Here is an 18870-nt window from a genome sequence, read left to right as displayed (position 1 = left end):
AGCATGATGGAACATCACTGCACAACTGTGCTAAGTCTATGAAAAAAGTGACTAGAATTTCCAGATATAACTACGATTCCTAATCAGTTGGCTTTAAAAATATTTATTGATTTTTAATTTGTGTGTGTGTGTGTGTGTGTGTGTGTGTGTGTGTGTGTGTGTGTGTGAATCTGAGTGTGTGAATCTGTGTGTGGATCTGAGCATGTTCATGCAAGTGCCTATAGAGTCCAAAGGAGTGAGATTTCCCTGAAGCTGGACTTACGGGTGCTTGTACATTGCTTGACATGGTGCTGGGAACCAAACTATAGTTTAAAGAGCAGTGTGCACTCTTTTTTGTTTTTGTTTTTTCAAAACAGGGTTTCTCTGTAGCTTAGGAGCCTGTCCTGGAACTTGGTCATAGACCAGCCTGGCTTCAAACTCACACATATCCACTTGTCTCTGCCTCCTGAATGCTGGGATTAAAGACATGCATCATCAACACCCAGCTCAGTATGCGTTCTTAACTGCTGAACAGTCTCTCCAACCCCATAAACAGTTAACTTTAAATGAACCAAACAGTGGGCCTATCATAGTCAGGCGAGCCCCCGAAAAGAGAGGCAAGGAGATAATGACTTCTACTACCTTACAGAAATCAATTCTGCCAGCGATGCATGGGACTTGGATACGATCCTTTCCAATGTCCTCCTCCAGGTAAGAAACCTAGTGCATTTCTGGATTTCAGATCCACAAGACCTTAAACTGCGACCCATTAGAACCTCATCTGGGTTTGGGACACAAACCCTTGCATAATAAAGATATATTGTGCAGTGAGCTATGAAGTGTGTAGGGATTTGTGGTACACCAATCAGAAACAAGAGCTCAAGGAAGTAGGAATCTGGTGCCGAGGCCACCCAGCCTGGGACTCACCTGCACCTCCATGCTTGATGGCTCCTCCAGCAGATGTAGCAGTTGTTGTTTCTCTTGAGACAGCTGGTCCACAAGCCCCTCCTGGGCAGCCAAGCTCTGCCTCAGCTCTTCAATTCTCCTGGACCAAAAAAAAGAAAAACAGAAGGAATCTCTTTATTCACTCAATCATTCAACATTATTTATCTGTTTCTACTTAGGCTTCTCACACAACCAGTGAGCTTCCTTACTGGATGCCATTGAAGAGGCAACCTTAAGAAGAAATCTGGTCCAGAAGAACATGACATCTTAGACAAGGCGAAAAATCCCGCTATCAGTACTTAAAGTGGAACAGTGTGCCTATGGTGTACTCTCCTGGGGAACACGAAAAAGAACACCAAAGATACCCACCTGTCCCTCTGGGCCAGGGCTTCCGAGTATTGGTCAGGCTTCATCTGGTCTCTCGGTACATCTTCCTCTTCCTTGACAGCATCCTTCAGCTTCTCCGAGAGCTCCAGGTTACACCCCTTCTCCACCTCCACCAGAGCTGCCGTCCCTGTGGCTTCATTCTTTGCTAGCCTGGATTCCTGTGAAAAGCAGGAAAGGTGGTCTAGTCCCATCCAGGTCAGGAGCTCTAAGATACAGAGAAACTTGATGGAAGAGAGAAGTACAGGAGAGCAGAGAGGACAGAATTTAGGGTGGCCCGGAAGAGGCTTTGGGGAACCACTTGCCCTGGTTACTGTGGGCATTCCTCACCTCCTGCAGTAGCTGGATCTTGTTCTCTAGGAGCTCATAAACATGTTCCGTCTCCTGCTGCCGCTCCTCAACCTGACTGTGGAGCTCTGCTGTGTTCTGGCTGTTGAGATCCTCCAAGTCGGCCCTGAAATCACATAGCATTTGCTAACTAGAGCAGACACCCAGCGTCATGAGCAGACTCAGATTGCTCCAGCCGTTCACTCACACGGAGAGGAGAAAGTGAAGCAGTGCTAAGGCGTTGCTCCCAGAGCCCACTGTCCAGCTTTTTCAAATGACTCTTTAGGACCTCTAGCTTCCTTGTTCCTTGGCAAGCAGGTCTGCTGCCCTGAGACTGCCATGATTGCAACAGCTTCAAGAGGAGAAGCCCGTGGTGAAGGCAAGAGAGTCAGCAGCTATGATCACACCCATGGACTTTCCCGTTTAAAGGGCTCGCCTAGAGGGGTTTGCTAGCAGCCTACTTCCTTGCTGTTTTGGCTTTAAATATTCATTCCATTTAGGTTGTCAGGACACGATATCCATTTGGGCAGCCACAGAAATGCCCTCCTTTACACCCAGGAATACACATAGGACCTATCCAGTCTGGACACCTCTACAGAGTTCTATTGAGTGTTTAAAATCCCAGCCAGAGAGCAGATATTTAGTCTGCATACACTCTGGATTTGGCTGTGTATGACTTCTCTGAAATCCCTAGGAATGACTGTCCAGGCACTCGCATGAAGGGGTTAAGGTATCACCAGCTTATTTATAGTGAACAACAGCTGTCCTTGGATATCTGAGGATTAGAAGTTTGGGGGCCCGGATCAGGTGCTGAGTTATCTTAATTCCGGTTAGGTTTTGTTTGTGTTTTAAGCCATTTTCGAGAACCATGACCATCTTCTTGTTCTCAGAATGAAGAACTGCATTAAATCATAGGCTCATAAACCACCAAGTCTGGTGCACTTTAATATTTGGACCAGGAAGTTGTCTCTGTGGAGATGGACTGGATGTTCCCAGAGATTATAGACTTCCTTGGTTTATAATGGGTGCTAATCAGCATCATCCCAGAGGATAGCCCCCCCAAATCAAAGAAATAACCCAAGCATCCAACAATGGCAACTTTTGGGAATAAGATTCTCCTTTAGCTCCACATCCCTTCAGAAATTTGCCTGATTGTTTAGAACTAGGAGCTTTAGAGAATGGGGGACATTTCCATCATCCTGAGACAAATTCAACTCCCTATATCCCTGTTTTTCTTATTTTAGAAAAGCATGTCACTTTTATCAAAGTAGATATAAAAATTATATAAACAATTTTTAAGTATTACAGAACTCTCAAAATGCATTGCTCTATTGTTATTACAAGTTTTCTAGAGCCTTTAATAACAGGAAAGTTTTCTTAATGGATACCACTGAGGACTGAACCCTAATAAGAAAATTCTTTTATTTATTGCTTTGTTATTTAGTAATGCCAACTGTGGTGATATATTGTTTATGATCTAATAAAGCTTGCCTGGAGATCTGAATGCAAAGCTAGCTACAGTTGTAGAGGCCAGGCAATGGTGGTACACACCTTCAGTCCCAGCAGCCACACTAATTAGCCATAGAAACTGGGTGGTGGTGGTGCACAAGTTTAATCCCAGGACTAGAGAGGTGTATAAGACAGGAACGGGGTCTCAGAGCAGGCATTCAGTATTAGGCATTCAGTCTTGGGCAATTAGTCTCCAGCCAAGTTGAGGACAGGATCTCCCCAGACTCAGTAAAAGAAAGAGATCTCTGGTGGCTTGGCTGCTTTGCTTCTCTCATCTTCAGCTTGAACCTCAATATCTGTCTTTGGGTTTTTATTATTCATGCTACAGCCAACATCTTGCATGTACCCTGAATATGACTTTCAGAATTCTGATCTAATTAGTATCCTAAAACCCAAGACATGCTATAGATACAAAAGAAATATCAGATCATATTGAACATATTTGGATCACACCAATATATTGTGTGACATAACAACTATCATTTAAAATTGTTTTTTAAACAATGACAGAAACCACACATTACAAAATTAACTTTCTTTCCATTTATTGAGACAAAGTTTCATGGCATAGTCTACCTCAATATGACTTTGCTACACAGTCTTGCTGGCCTTAGACTTCCAATCCTTCGGCTTCAGCAATCCTAGAATTAGGCTGGCGGGTGTGTACCATGGTACCTGTGTAGTATAACCATCCTGACAAAAGTGTATATATATATATATATATATATATATATATATATATATATATATATATATGAAGTTTTCTTACCACTAGACCCTCACTTTACTCCCCTAATGAAAGTGGTTTATGAGAGTTTGGTAGCAACCCTTCCGGCTTGCTTATTGTTTTCCATGCATAATAAAACAACTATACTGTCATAGTTGGCTTCAGTTGTCAACTTGACACACCTGGGAAGAGTGAATTTCAACTGAGGAATTTTCTCCATTGGATCAGCCTGTAGATGTATCTTTAGGAGCATTTTCTTCTTTGCTAATTGATGTAAGAGGTGGACAGGGTTATCCCCCAGTAAGTGGTCCTGGGTTATATAAGGAAGTTAGCTAGGCAAGCCAGTGAGCAGCATTCTTCTGTGGTCTCCTCAGTTCCTACCTTACTTCCTCCAGTGATAACTGTTGCTGGATGAAACACATTCTTTCTAATCCAAGTTGGTTTTGTCAGTGATTTATCACAGAGACAGGACACAAAACTAGAACACACATGTTTACCCCACAAGACTTGTACTGTGAACATCGCTCAGCACTTTTCCTCTTTACTTACCCTAGCAAGGGCTTTCTGCCAGAACAATACAGAATTCATTCTTTTTAACAACTGCCGGAATAAGCCACAGGGAAGACATACTGAAATATGTTCAGCCATTGGCTAATTTGTGGACAGTTGCTTCAAGTTTTCTGCCATTACAAAGAATGATACAGAAGTATTCTTGGCTTATGGGGAATAGAGTTCCTCTAGGGGTTATCTGATTTCTTTTACATTAAAAAAATCAATAAACCATACCAAAAATGATGCCATAATCCCCACTTTCACCATAAGAACATGAGAATGACCATTTCCCTGAACATTATGCCAGCTCTTGATTTTGTTTTAGACTGACTGATCATTCCTGATAAATGTTATTTGCAAATATTCAGCATTCACTGCCTCCTGATTAGTTCTTTCCTATTTAACAGGAAATTTGCAGTCTTAGGTCTGGGAGATTTACCCACCCACGGCAAAGCGTATCTGACCAAGTAGCAGATGCATCCAAGGAAACATGAAATCCATGGCTTCACATCCCAAAGCAGACCCCACATTCAAATGTGAAGGGTAAGGTCCAGGACTTATCCTCTGAATCTGCTCCTCTCCAGTGAGTGAGTCTGGGGCAGGACGGAGCTCATGTGAACACACTGCTCTGCACAGCACTCAACCTGCAACTCACCATGACTTATCCAGATGCTGCTTCCTGTCCTGGAGTTCTCGTTTCAGGCTCTCCACTTCAACCTTCAGCTCGATGTTCTGAAAAGCACACGGATAGTAACCATCAGTAGCTTTCGGCTACTCTATCCTGACTCCTATTTGACTTCGGCTCTGGTCCACAGCCTTTCAGCTCATCTCAGTCCTTTTTAGAACCCCCAGCATATATGGAGATCCAGATGGATCAGTGAACAAGTTCTCCAGTCCCAAGACTTCCCCTGTACTGCTATTCATGCTTCCTACCTGTCAGTCACTGCCTCTGGATATCACTGATGCCCTGGACCACAGCTCTCCACAGCATTAGAGGACACACACACACACACACACACACACACACACACACACACACACACACACACACAGCATAACAGAAGTTTCCTACTACTGTATGCTACTGTGTGTTTTAAAATATGTAGGGTGTTAATTATTTGTGTGTGCGTGTTCCTGTGGGTGGGAGCATGGATATGTGCAGGTGTGTGTGCATGGAGAGGTCAGAGGGTACCAAGTGCCATTCCTCAGGAGCCATCCACCTCCTTTAAGGTAAAGCTTCTTACTACTTTGGAACTCTCTTCTAGGTTAGGCAAGGTTGTGTAGCCAGAGAGCTCCAGAAAAGCATCTGTCTCAGTCTCTCCAGCACCGGACTTATCAGTGTAAACGACCACACCCAGCTTTTCCCTGGGATTACCAGTGCAAGCTACCACACCTGGCTTTTCTATTTTATTTTATTTTGGGGCATATGTGCTGTCTATCAAACTCAGGCCTTCATGCCTACCTGACAAGTACCTTCCTGTCTGAGCTGTCTTCCCAGCCCTGGATTTATTTGTTTAAGGAAAGTGTGTGTGTGTGTGTGTGTGTGTGTGTGTGTGTGTGTTAAAAACAATATCATAAATTTTATTATGAAACTGGACTTTTATATATTAAGTGGTCTTTGGTGGCAGATATACGTAGGAAACAATTCTTATTGGGATAAGTCAGCAACAAGTAAGATTTTAGCAAACAGAAAAAGGAAATAAAGGCATGCCTGTAAAGTATGAACAAAGATTTAGTGATGTTTGCACAGTATATGCCCTGCAGATTAAACAGCCTGCAGTATATGAGGAATGGGAAATCGATACGGACAACATTCGAGGAGTCAGGAGGTGGCTTAGTTGCTAACAGTGCCTACTGTACAAGCGTGAGTACTTAGGATCGGATCCCCAGCACCCATGTGAGTTAGCTGATGTGTGTGCTTGTGGCCCCGGCATGTGGGAACTGGGGTGAAGGGATCTGAAGGACGGTAAGGAGTGGAGACATCAAAATCTTGGAACTTGGTAGCTGTCAATCTAGCAGATCCAGGTTCCATGAGAGATCCTGCTCCAGGGAATAAAATATAGAGTGATAGAGCAGACACCAAACATCTTCCTTTGGCTTCCTTATGAGGCATGTTTTCCCACATAATATGTATACATATGTCACACCTATGTATACACATGTGAAATACACAAAAGAAAGGAAGGAAAGAAGGAAGGAAGGATACAACTGGTTTGTGAAGCCATGGGAAGAAGACTGGAGGGGCACCAGTGGCAATCAAAGACTCACCAGTAAAGTCTCACCAGCATGAATGCCTAACACGAGCCCAAGAAGGACAACACTAGACATGGTAATGTGGGTGGAGGAAAGACCACAGGCCTCAACCCTATACAAAGAGCTACAGACAACTAAGGAATGCAGAGAGCAGGAGAAATAGTTTTCCCCAGAGAAGAGCACAGCAATTGGTTCCCCAATACCTAAAAATACACTTACAAGAAACATTATATAGACTGAATAGATTGTATTTATGTATTTAGGAAAATGTGTGTGTGTGTGTGTGTGTGTGTGTGTGTGTGTGTGTGTGTGTGTGTGTGTGTGTGCGCGCGCGCACACGCGTGTGTGTACAACATTCAAAAACATTGGCTGTTACTGACAATATCAGTGATAGTTTTCCCCATCTGAGATAGCTGAAGTTATGAGATGCGATCACACATTAGACTAACACTCTTATCATAGAAAGGAAATGATTACACTAAAAGCAGAATATCCCAGCACCTGAGCATGCATTCCCAACCTGAAAACTCTCCACTTCAGTCTGTTGAGATAAGTAGTGAAGAGAAATGAAAAGGGGGTGGCAGGTGGGGATATGGGGTTGTGGGGGGCAAGGTGGGGGTGTAGAATTATGAATCTCCCATAATTGATGGCACAGTTTAGCATATTTGTCTACACCCACAAGTAAGTGTTTCTGTGTAAGTTCAAAGTATAGCTTAAGTCGGTCCCAGACTACATTTGTTTGTCATATCAGCAGCGTTGCACTAAGAGATCTAGGGTAATTTATATATGGAAGAAAGGGGTCACCTCCTTTGCTGTGTATCCACCCTATTAACTGAAGGGAAAATTTCAGTGCTGAAGCTTAAGTTAAATGAGACAGGCATTAGGCTCCATCACAACGCCAGCATTTAGAATCAGAAGCCAAGGCTGGCAGTCTTAGCAACTGACCAGACTTTACTGATGTTTGTTGCAGCATGCAGTGTTAGATGAAAACAAGGGCCAGAGTCTCCACAGCAATCCTCATTAAACACAGCACTCTGCAAAAACAATTTCCCCACCTGCATTTCCTTCCAACTTTGACTAGGACTACGTTAAAAAGAAACAGCAGAGTGGCCTGCTCACTCTTTCCAAGTCTTCCATCTTAACTCCGAATGGATCAATTCCTCATATAATTCCCAACATGGTTACCTCTCTTAAAAATACTATTTTAAAAATGTTTTCCCAATACAATTCAAGGCAGGATAAATCCAACAAATGAGCAAGCTAGCAAGAGGCTGATGGAAAGATGGACTGAGAGAAATGATCTTCCTGGCAGCTGCTTCCCCACAAGGACTTGGGGAGGTATTATTTCTTAAGATGTACAGGTATGTTATGTTCCCATATATTTTTCTATCCATGCTTCCTTGTCTTTGTTCTCCCTGGTGATCTGCAAGCAAAGCCTTCTTTCCCTTACAAATGTGGTATAATAATTGGATAGTTTCTTTTCCTGTAATTGTACCTAAGGTCTGGAGGTCTGACCATGAGCATCTGACAGGGAAAATTGACTATGAATGGGATATCAGCTGGTGTTAAAGAAGCACTTTTCAAACTGTGTATAGTAACGTTTCAGAGCTTAAGTTTTTTGATTTTTTGTTTTGTTTTGTTTTGGTTTTGGTTTTTCGAGACAGGGTTTCTCTGTGTAGCTTTGGAGCCTATCCTGGCACTCGCTCTGGAGACCAGACTGACCTCGAACTCACAGAGATCCACCTGCCTCAGAGCTTTAGTTTTAAAGAAAGAACTTATCTGAGGTCTGTTAGGACCTGTTGTCAGGCAAGGCCATATGATGTCTAAGAGTTGCTTAAGAAGTTGAAACCAGGAGAAGGAAGAGCATTGCAGTGAAATCAACCAGAAGAACAGGTCCATTAGGAACTGCTGAAGCTGGGGACATGGTCCCTGGGACATGGGACAGGTGTGGGGACCCATATATGGAAATCCATTCAATTCAGAGAGCTCCTTAAGAGGAGCCCTGGCCTCGGTGATGGTGAATGTCTCCTGTCTAAATAACAATAGACTTGGGCCTAGGCAGGTTTAATCTCACCCTGAAGGCTAGGTGATACGTGCAGCTATGAAGAGCCTGAAGGACAAGTGTACGTGCAGCTACAGAGTGTCTTTCGGATTAAGGGAAGTAATTGCTATTTGCCCTTTATACACGATACTAGAAGTCTTCTGCCACTGTCCCCACCTTTGGTTGATTACTTAAGATGGTGGATGAATAAGCTGAGGAGCATTCAGGACTGATTAGCTGGTCCCGACTGCAACCCCACAAACACCAGTCCTCGACAGACAGGGACACAGAAAATACTAGTCTCTTTATCTTTGTGCATTTAGAATTTCCCATAAAGTCAGGGTCTGGCAGCACATTTTTCTGAGCAGAGGAGTTCTGAGAGATGATAATAGTTGATGGAGACACAGTCCCAAGACCCCTCCATGCTCAGTGGTGTTGCCCTCTCCAAACACGAGGACTCCTACTGATTGTGAAACCAATCATGCAACTGTCCTTGAATGCCACCAAGGCTCTGCCTGAGCCACTCATGGCCTGTGGTGTCTTCTCTACTAAACCTGACAGTCACTGGGATTCACCTCAAGCTTTCTCCTGTCCAGGAAACTTTCTGCAGTGCAAGATGAGTCTAATTAAACATCCACATCGAGGGTGGTGCCATTAGGACATTTGGGCAACAGGTGAAAGTCAGGACTCTCTCAAGCAAGCCAGGACATGTGGCCTTCCAACGCCTGTTTCTAGCATGTGCCCACCTCACTCTTTCTCGAATCAGTTATTTTAAACATCTGCCTCTCCCTCTAGGTTTTAACAGACACACTTTGCCCTTGGTATCTCTCCATGTAAGTTTAGGGAATGAATACTTAAGAAATTTTGTCAACTGTCTTTAATTACATTTTTGTTTGGGCATTAAACTGCAATGTCCTACATTTGTGTATGTGTGTGTGTGTGTGTGTTTTGATAATCTGCCAGCTTCTAAATATAGGGACCATGTCTTATGTCACATATGTGTGTGTGTGTGTACATATATGTGTTGTGTATACACATATGTATACATATACACAGATATACGCATACATATACAGAGAGAGAGAGAGAGACAGAGAGAGAGGGAGGGAGGGAGAACACTTGACAGCATGTCAATCTGTATGATAAAATCAGTGAGTGCAATCCTCAGAGAGTTCTCTGTGCAGTAAGGGGCAAGCCAGGGTCAGCCTTTAGGGAACCACTGCATGTTTGGAAACAGGAGAAGCCAGAGAGAAGCAGGCCTGCTACAAATGAGCCTTAATTTAGGACAAAAATAAATGTATCCAAGTCCCACCCCTATCAACCCAGTAAATTATAGAAACTCAAAAAGAACTAGCTTAGCAGGAAGAAGAATTCAAGGTTTTTGTGAGAACCTCCCACAGTTCTAGCCACCCCAGTGGGAAGTAGGTATTAATGCATTAGCTTCACACCCTTCCCAGAAAAGAGAAGTAAAAAAGTGCTGCAAGCACACAGGCTTCTTTGATGGCACTAGGGTAATATCACACCTCTGCAGAGCGTAGTAGAGCATGCAGTGTTTTCATAAGGAATTCCATCCTGGCTAAGGTACAAGGTGGTGGTGCTTGTATGATCCCTACAAACCACTTTAGCAGTTTCTGAAGGAATTCTTTTATAAATAAAACTTCCTTCTATTCACAAAATTTCAAAGCAAAAATAGAATTGGAGAACACTAGTGGGTGCAGACATCTAGCTGTGTAATTAACACTGTGATGTTGGAGTACTCTTCCCAATGTTTTGCTTGTAAATATGTGATTCATTCAAATTGGGACCTTTCCCCCTTGCCTAAAAAATCATAATCCTGCCAGTGTCCTATGTGAGCGTGAGACATCTATCTAGCCAGCAGGGTTCATGTGCAAAACATGAAGTCTTTCGACTTTACCAGCATGGAAGGCTTCATTTCCGAAGTAAAGCTCCTGCTGTTCCACAGAGTCTATGCTCACCATCATTCAGTTGCACAGCTAAGGCCCAAATTAGGCACAGAAGTTACTCCAATGTAGGACATGTGTCCTTCATTGCCAGGAAAGGGACAACGGGGCAGTGTCTTCAGCCACCGTCAGACTGTGCAATGCCAGGGTGGTGCCCTGCCAGAGCCAGCTTGAATACCCAGTCTCCCGAGGAGATGGAAAAAAACAAGTGGAAAAGTTTGGTTTCTACAGCAGCAAGCCCTATATCTGAACTATGACACTTTGTTCAGGGCACAGTCTCAAGCTCAACCTACGTCACTTCTTCATCGGGTCCTAAAGCCATGCCGACTTGTTCTTTTGATTAGACAAACACAGATGGCTACATCTGAGTGCCCTGACATTCTGAGATTTAGGCAAGCTTGGCTAGAGATGGTGTGTGAGTGTGTGAGAGCATACATATATGTGGGGCGGGGGAGACTGGGAGACAGAAGACAGAGAAAAGGTCCTCTTTAGGCAGAGGGTGAGGAAGCTGATTTGGAGATGGCAGCATTTGCTTATTTTGCTCCCCAACCAAAGACTTAATAAGCATCCACCATACAGGCAAGGCACTCCAACAGCTTTTGGAAATACCAAGTCAGTCACAGACCCCAGAGGATTTATAGCATACATCTAATCAATTAAATGCTTGATTTATAGCAGAATTCAATAAGCCAGAGAAATAATGAGCCTGCAGTAACCCAGGATCAGATAACCATGTAGAAATGTGCACAGGTGTCAGATATAAATAGCAGCAGACACACAAATTATTGTGAATTCAACATGTGACTCCTGACTTCATCCTCCAAAGAGATGCCACTAAACCCGCAGACGACATGTCATGCCCCGGCCGCTCTCCTTCCCAGCACCCCAGCTCTACTTCAGGATAGAAATGTGAACTCCAGCACCATCAAGGGGAGCTGAGACTCCAGTGCTGAGGTAGCGGCATGGTGAGATGGCGACCGGCCGTGGTGTAAATATCCGCTCTCACACATTCTACTACTCAGAACCGCAGGAAAAACGACAATTCAACCATTTTTTTTCACAGGGAGCTCATCCTCTCTATCCTAGAGATCATTTCAGCAAACTCAGTACAGTTCCCTCGTGTTTTAATTCCAGGTGTATCAATTAAGCACACAATTCAATAAGATGAAACTAAAACATTGACATATTGGAGGTATTCAATAAATGTAATTTCCACAAGTAGTCAGATGCGTGAGTCACAGGTGAAAGAGCCAATTCCAATCAACACTCAGTTTAGAAATCCAATAAAAAATAAATAAATTGAGGCGTATTTGGAATTTGATGGGGCAAAGAGTATACAGGAGATCTTTGAGTCTCCTATTCAGTTTTGGTGTGAGATAACGATGCCCTAAAACATGAAGGCTACTTTTAGAGAAGGATAAATGAGGGGGAAAGTGGGGTGTGCTGGCTATTTTACTTACTCTGAGCACAGAAGTCCCAACACACACACTGTCTTTTTCACACTGACCTCCAATTAAACCTTGGTGTGTCATAAGCTAGTCATTTTCTCTGGCCACTTTGTTTGCCTCTCAGTTGGGTCCGGGAGCCTTTGTTGATCCGGCCCAACCGAGCTGACAAGTGAGAAGACATACACATAAATACCAATGATCTCAGAGAGCCTCTCCCTCCCCAGGACATTCCTTAGCTGGACAAATCCCTCTGACTTGGCTGGAGTCTGTGTTCACAAATAGGCCTGGCTGGGCTTAATTTAGTAACTTGCAGGCTCCTGGTAAGAGCCCAGGGTGAGGCTGGAGCCCCTGCAATACCCCAGGATACTTTGTGGGAGACAGGAACCCAGCCCCATAGTAGGAGATAAAAGGTTTGTTCCAAATGATATTTTTCTCAGCTGTTTAAGAACTACATTTCACAGGAATCACTCTTTGTTTTTCCTCATTACTCCTTAGGTAGCAGTTACAGGACTTATATGGAGTATAATGACTATTAAAAGCTGGGCGAGGTGTCACACACCTTTAATCTCAGCACTCAGAAAACAGAGGCAGACAGATCTCTGTGAATTCAAGGCTGGTTTGTCTACATAATGAGTTTCATGCTAGCCAGGGCTACGTAGTAAGACCCTGCCTCAAAAAACAAAACATCCCAAACATAAACAAATTGGTAGATATTTATACAGAATATGTTTAAAATCTTGGCATCTAACATGATCTAGTACTGGACTCTAATGTCTTGCTTTGAAAGCCTGGTCTGGGCTAAAGCGATCCTATGACCATCAGGCCACTGGCTGAACTTAGACCTGTCCTGGAAACCTGGGACAGTATTTACCCTACAAACAACACAGTTGTGCCATTTAGGATGGCAGGCACAGGCCACCCACAGCTACTGAACCCTGGAGATGTAACTAGTACAGCCTGAACTGAATGCACCATGGATATTCCAGGGACAGTTCACAGTGGTTTTGTTTGTTTGCTTGCTTTTTGGGTTTTTGTTTTTTGATTTTTCGAGGCAGGGTTTCTCTGTGTAGCTTTGTAGACCTTGCTGGCCTTGAACTCACAGAGATCCACCTGCCTCTGCCTCCCGAGTGCTGGGATTAAAGGCATGCACCACTACCACCAGGCTCACAGTGGGTTTTTAATATTGACTATCAAAAAAAGAATATTCAAAATCTTAAAAATTTTAAGAATTTCTGTACTTTTGTTTTCATGTTGAAATTACAATGTTTTAAATGCATTATTGCCATCGATTTTTTTTAGCATGGTTCTGTTCATTTTTTTTTTTTTAAGTGGTCACCAGAGAATTTTAAATGGCATGTGCGACTTGGCTTGTGCTACACTTCCTCACACTGTAAGTAAATTTTGAGAGACCATGTTTGGTGCCTTGGTTCATCCTGTGGTCTAATCACATCAGAAACAGTTACTAGATGTAACGTATTAAGCACTTAATACTTATTATTAAGTATTTGGTGAAAAATAAATAAATGAACGAATGCTCCCATCTTACAAGCCAGTTACTTATCCTCTGCCCAAAGAGTCCTGTCCCATCTGCCTGTCTCTGCATCACAAAATAGGTTAAACGTGGGAGAGTTCCAGTGTCTACAATTGCAGCCCCCAATCCAAATGGTAACATTGTTCTAGTCCCTGTCTCAAGCCCAACCTATACCAGGCCTTAACAGTAAGTTCCTTTTAACCATCACAGTAGAGGAACCACCGAATGACAGTGGAGAGGTGGGTGACACAGTTCCACTCGGTGTTTGGACACTGAGCTGCAAGTTAGTGTAGACATGGCATGGCTAGCACATCCTACCTATAGAAGATGCTTACATGTCTACCAAGTGAGTGGATGTTGCTCAAAGTGTACACCAAGGATTTCCACTCGCTAGTTGGTCCTTTTCTCAAGTTATGTGCTTCCTAAATCTACCAGCCTCTCTCTGCACAATTCCAGAGGAGTCAGGTTCAACAGGCCTTCACCAGGCAGCTGGGTGTCTGGAGGAAATGACAAAGGACAGAGAAAACAGCTTCTCAACCACCTCACCTGCAGCTTACCGGGCTTTGGTAGCCAAGCCACACAAAATCCTGGATTTCTGTTTATAAGCTCAGTAACATATTTATGTTAAAAGCTATGGAGGATACTTGGTGTTGACCTAGCCCACAAAGCGTAATCTATGGGGATATTTAAGAAGCATATACATAACGAAGTTGCCAGATAGAGATTACATGATCTGTGCCAGATACTTATTCTGAACTGCAATGAGTTGAGGAAAATAGGTAGAGAGACAAGGTTTGGGGCTGTGGTGATGAGGAAAGGCCCACCCAGGCAGGTGCAGTCTGGATGGCTGGACTCTGAAAGATGGGTATGATTTATACATGCAGAGAGCAGGTGTTCCAGATAGGAACAAGGATGTTTCCACACAAAAGAACCCTCAGAGAGGGATAACTCACTTCAGGAGTATGCTTGAAAATGTATTTGGAGGAACAAATAAGAGTCATTTCTTCCCTGACTCTTGGGCAAGTTCCTCCAGCTCTCAAACACTCTTTCTCTGACCACAGATCCTCTTCCAAACATCACCCAGGAAGTCTTTCCTTTCTTGTTCATCAGTATTTCACTGTCCACTGAAAAGCCCAATTGCTGTATGATATATGGACACTCTTCCATCTTTAAAAGCAGCTCTTTTATGACTCAGTACCCTTACCAGTTACTATCTATTTCTTCCGTCTCCTTGGAACACAACTCTTCAATGTAATCATTCATTTTCACTACCCCAGTGACTCATCTCTCAATTTTTAAGCACACTAAAAATCAAGCTTTTGCCTTCACTATTTCACCAAAGTGAATCTAACAGAGATTGCAGATGGTGCTAAAGTCAAAGGTGAATTTTTAGTCGTCATATCACTCAAGCTCTCAGAAGTTTTTCAAAACTTTGAGCCCTCCCTCTTCTCAGTTTATCTGGCTTCAAAGACCCCAGCCTCTGGCCTTTCTTCCCATGTTAAGCCTGTTCTGTCTTCTTTTGCTTGCTTTTCTCTCTTTTTTCAAAGCATATCAATGTGAGTGGCCTAGAGCTTAGTCCTGGATCTTTTCCTCCTTAGATGCTCTCAGGCCCTTGGTGATCTGACTTAGTCTCAAGGCTTCCAATACCATCTGCATGCTGACACCACTCAAATCTGTGTCTCTAGCCCAGCCCTTTCCCCAGAAGTTCTGACATACACAGTCATTTGCTTGCCACATGAAACATCTAGCAAATACCTCAAACACAAAATTTCTAAAATCGAATGTCTTACTCTTCTACCTCAAACCTTCTTCATACATAACTTTCCCTGTCTCAATTAAGGCAGCCCTATCCTTTCTGTTGCTTGGCCCAAAAGTACTGTGGTTCTCATCAATTCTTGTCTTTCTCTCACATTCTACATTGAATCCATCTATGTAAATCCCATTGGATCTGCTACCTTCCTTCCTCATGTCTTCCTATGTTAATTGTTGCTTTAGTGTGAACAGCATCAGCCCTCAAAATGGACTACAGCAGATGCTTCCCAACTGACCTCCTGCCTCCTCTTCCCAGCCCTACTCCCTGTTTACAATGCTATAACCAGATTTGATCTTTTCCAAAGTCAGAGAGGATTGCCATTTGTTAGATAAGATCCTCAGGCAAAATCCTCAATGCCCTATGTGACTCAAAAGAGCCTAAACTCATTAAAATCATACAAGCTCCACCTGATCCTCACCAGCCACATCGCCTCTTGAGTTCACATTCTTTCCTGGTCTCATGCTGCTCCAGCCATGCTGACTCTTCTACTGTCTATAACCCGGAAAATTCTTCCCAGAGTTATCTAATTGGCTAGCCTCCTCATCTTCTAGTCACTATAAATGCTATGAAGTAAGCCCAGGAACAGAGTCCTCCATCCGTCACTTACTTGTATCTTTATTTCCTTTTCCATCCTAACTTTACAAAACAAACAACAACAGTCGTGGACTACAGGGACATTGGATAGACTAATGTGGGGCTCTCTATTCTTGACTCCTGGAGCTCAGGCTTGTGTTTAATTCCCTCCCTTGGGTCCAGGACTTGTTCCTAACCAACTAGATATGGCCTAGTTGAAGGAATGCTACTCTTGTGAATTCAACTGCAAACAGAGGCTCAAGGGCCTCTCCTTGTGGACTTGAAATAAGTAGTGATGGAGGGAATGCCCACAGGGCAAGAAACAATAGGTGACTTCAAGAAACTTCAGATAACCTCTAGCTAACTTTTAGGAAAAATCCTGGACTGCATAGGAAATAGATTCTATTGACAACCCAAGGATCTTCTGTAGATCAGCCTCTAGACAGCACTGCAGAATGACCAAGACTGTGGTTGCCAGGACTAGAAGCAGAGAACTTAGGTAAGGTTGAAGGGCCCAGACCCTCACTCAGCCCCCTGCTTTGGCAGCCAAGACAGGCTGCAGAAAAGTCCCAGCAAGATGTAGGCCACTGACTCAGCAGCATGTGCTGAGGCCCCGACCTTGCCCTAATCACTAGGAAGCAACTGCCAGATACCCTCCATGTGGAAAGGAACCAATTAGAAATTAGCTGGCAGGCTCTGGATGGGCTTTACTGATAATAGTGGAATACAGGGCATAGCAGCTGCCCTAGGAGGTTCTCTACATACAGCAACCTTTCTGCAGCTGTAGCTGACCAATCAACTCAGGGCAGGTTCCCCCAGGAGGATTTTCACTTTCTAATTACACAGTTACTTACTTACAGCCTTTACTGTTCATTGTCCACTCATGATAGAAAAACTCCATGAGGTCTCTTCTCAATGCATTAATATTTATCAACCACCTTCTGTAAAACACAGAATACACACACACACACACCACCACCACCACAAATTAAAAAAACTAGTGTTCCAGCTTAAACTTATTCAGCAGGGACAGGTAATAGCTAATAATTACCTGTTAGTCACTGAAATGCACTGCAAGTTTGTTCTTCCCCAAGGTGAAGAACAATTCCCATTTTTACTATCCTTTAAAAATTTTTAGTTGCTTGCTTGCCTAGGCCAGCCTCAAGGGATCCTTCTGCCTCGGTTTCCAAGTAACTGGGACCCTACAGGTACGCCACTACACTCAATTTATAATCCCATCTTTTGTTTAATTTTAAGTTGGTTTGGGTTTCCTCTGAATTCGTGGGGCTCACACCCTACTCCTCATGAGTCTGACAGGTCACTCGTAGGGCAAGGACAGCCCTGACTCTATTACATCTCTTGTGGCCATTTCCACCTGATTCATAAGTCAAAATGAGGCCAGTGCCATCTTCTATCAATAAGACAATCCACCTCCTCTAACCAAGAGGAGCACATTCAGGTGTCCTCTTACCAAGTTCTTTCTCTTTCAGTCACCTGGATACAATGTGAATTCACCACTGAAAAACATCATTTGCATTTAAAAGAGTGTTAGACTTTAAATAAGCACCAAGGCTTTGCTTATTAGGTGCAGAATTAGGCCATGTAGCTGCTGGGACAGCAGGTAGACTCCTTGTGCTTATTAATGGCACATGTGGTCCTGTGACAAACAGGGGAAAGACATCTGCTTCACAGGCAGTTAGGTAGTTGAATGTATAGAGCCTGGCACATGCGTACACTACATCCCCTGGGATTCAACAGAAAGTATTTAGCATTTTGAGGAGGGAATGAGGCAGGGGCTACAAAGCTAAGAAGGGTCATTTTCTGCATGGCTGTTTACTTTCTCTCATTTTATATCAAGACCCTTAGGCACTGATTAAAGACTCTAGCTCCTTTTTTAAGAGGTAGGAAGAAAAGAGAGAAATTAGGAAGAAGTTGAGGGTCACATCCCAAATCTGAGGAAGAATCCCATTGTTAATTGATAATACCACTTCGAAACAGCAGCAATTCATGCAGGCTGAAGGGACCCCTCTACTCCTGCCTCCACCTTTGCAGAAGTAGGGACCAGCTACTACAGTCTTAGCTATGGAGTCCTCTGAGACACTAAGAGTTAGGCAGCAGGCTGAGCTTCTGCATGACCCAGATTTGAAAGTATTAGAAAAAAAGAATAGCACTGGATACTAAATAGAATGGATACTGCTTCTCACCTCTTTGAACCAGGAAGACCCTGGGCCCAGCCATTATTGATTTAGGAGCAGAGCAATGATATGAAATCCTATGGCATCAAGTGTGGACAAGACCAAGTCTGCATCTATGCTGAGCAGAAACACCTAGTTCGATTAGAGAATGCAGGATAGGAATGTCTAAGAAAGGCATCTACTGTGGCTCTGTGGAAGACAGTGATGTGAGGAAGAGCTGACTTCAGGTCTTCTATCTGGCTTAGATATGGCACCAGGACCAGCAGCTTCCTCAACATTTAAGATTTCTCTCTCCAAAACTTTCTTGGGCTGTTTAAGATCCTATGTGCATGGAGACATGATTGTAGAACTTCCAGAAGGCTGGGAGACAGGAAGCAGGCGTTATAAGGTAGCATGTGCCTTTTATTCCCTCCCCATTTTCTCAAGCCAGGTTTCCAAATAGGGGGTATGGAAGCTGTCCAGTGAGGCAGCAAGTCTCTTCTAAAGTTGCTTGGCAAAAAGCCACCTGACTATTACTCAGCTATCCTCAGAACAGTATGTACCGCACCTGCCTTCCAGCGTATGATTGGATTAGCTGCTATCTAACTCGCTGGGGTGGGTTCATATCTTGTTCTCACCTGCCCCCGTCCATC

General features: G+C 43.5%; 1 protein-coding gene across 3 annotated transcripts in view; it reads right to left on the bottom strand.

Moving 5' to 3' along the window:
* LOC100772072 (myomegalin) overlaps positions 1-18870 on the bottom strand; it is a 172270-nt gene that overhangs the window by 93991 nt on the left and 59409 nt on the right. For all 3 annotated transcript variants that reach the window (XM_035451273.1, XM_035451274.1, XM_035451270.1), the window contains exons 5-8: positions 5079-5155; positions 1639-1762; positions 1294-1469; positions 907-1024 (exon numbers count right to left, since the gene is read on the bottom strand). In XM_035451273.1, the coding sequence (XP_035307164.1) occupies positions 907-1024; positions 1294-1469; positions 1639-1762; positions 5079-5155 (495 nt within the window). The remainder of the gene's footprint in view (positions 1-906; positions 1025-1293; positions 1470-1638; positions 1763-5078; positions 5156-18870) is intronic.

This window comes from Cricetulus griseus (assembly GCF_003668045.3).
Source record: "Cricetulus griseus strain 17A/GY chromosome 1 unlocalized genomic scaffold, alternate assembly CriGri-PICRH-1.0 chr1_0, whole genome shotgun sequence".
Taxonomy (NCBI): Eukaryota; Metazoa; Chordata; class Mammalia; order Rodentia; family Cricetidae; genus Cricetulus; species Cricetulus griseus.
The sequence above is the reverse complement of the archived record's forward strand: the minus strand, read 5'-3'. Positions and strand labels throughout refer to the sequence as shown.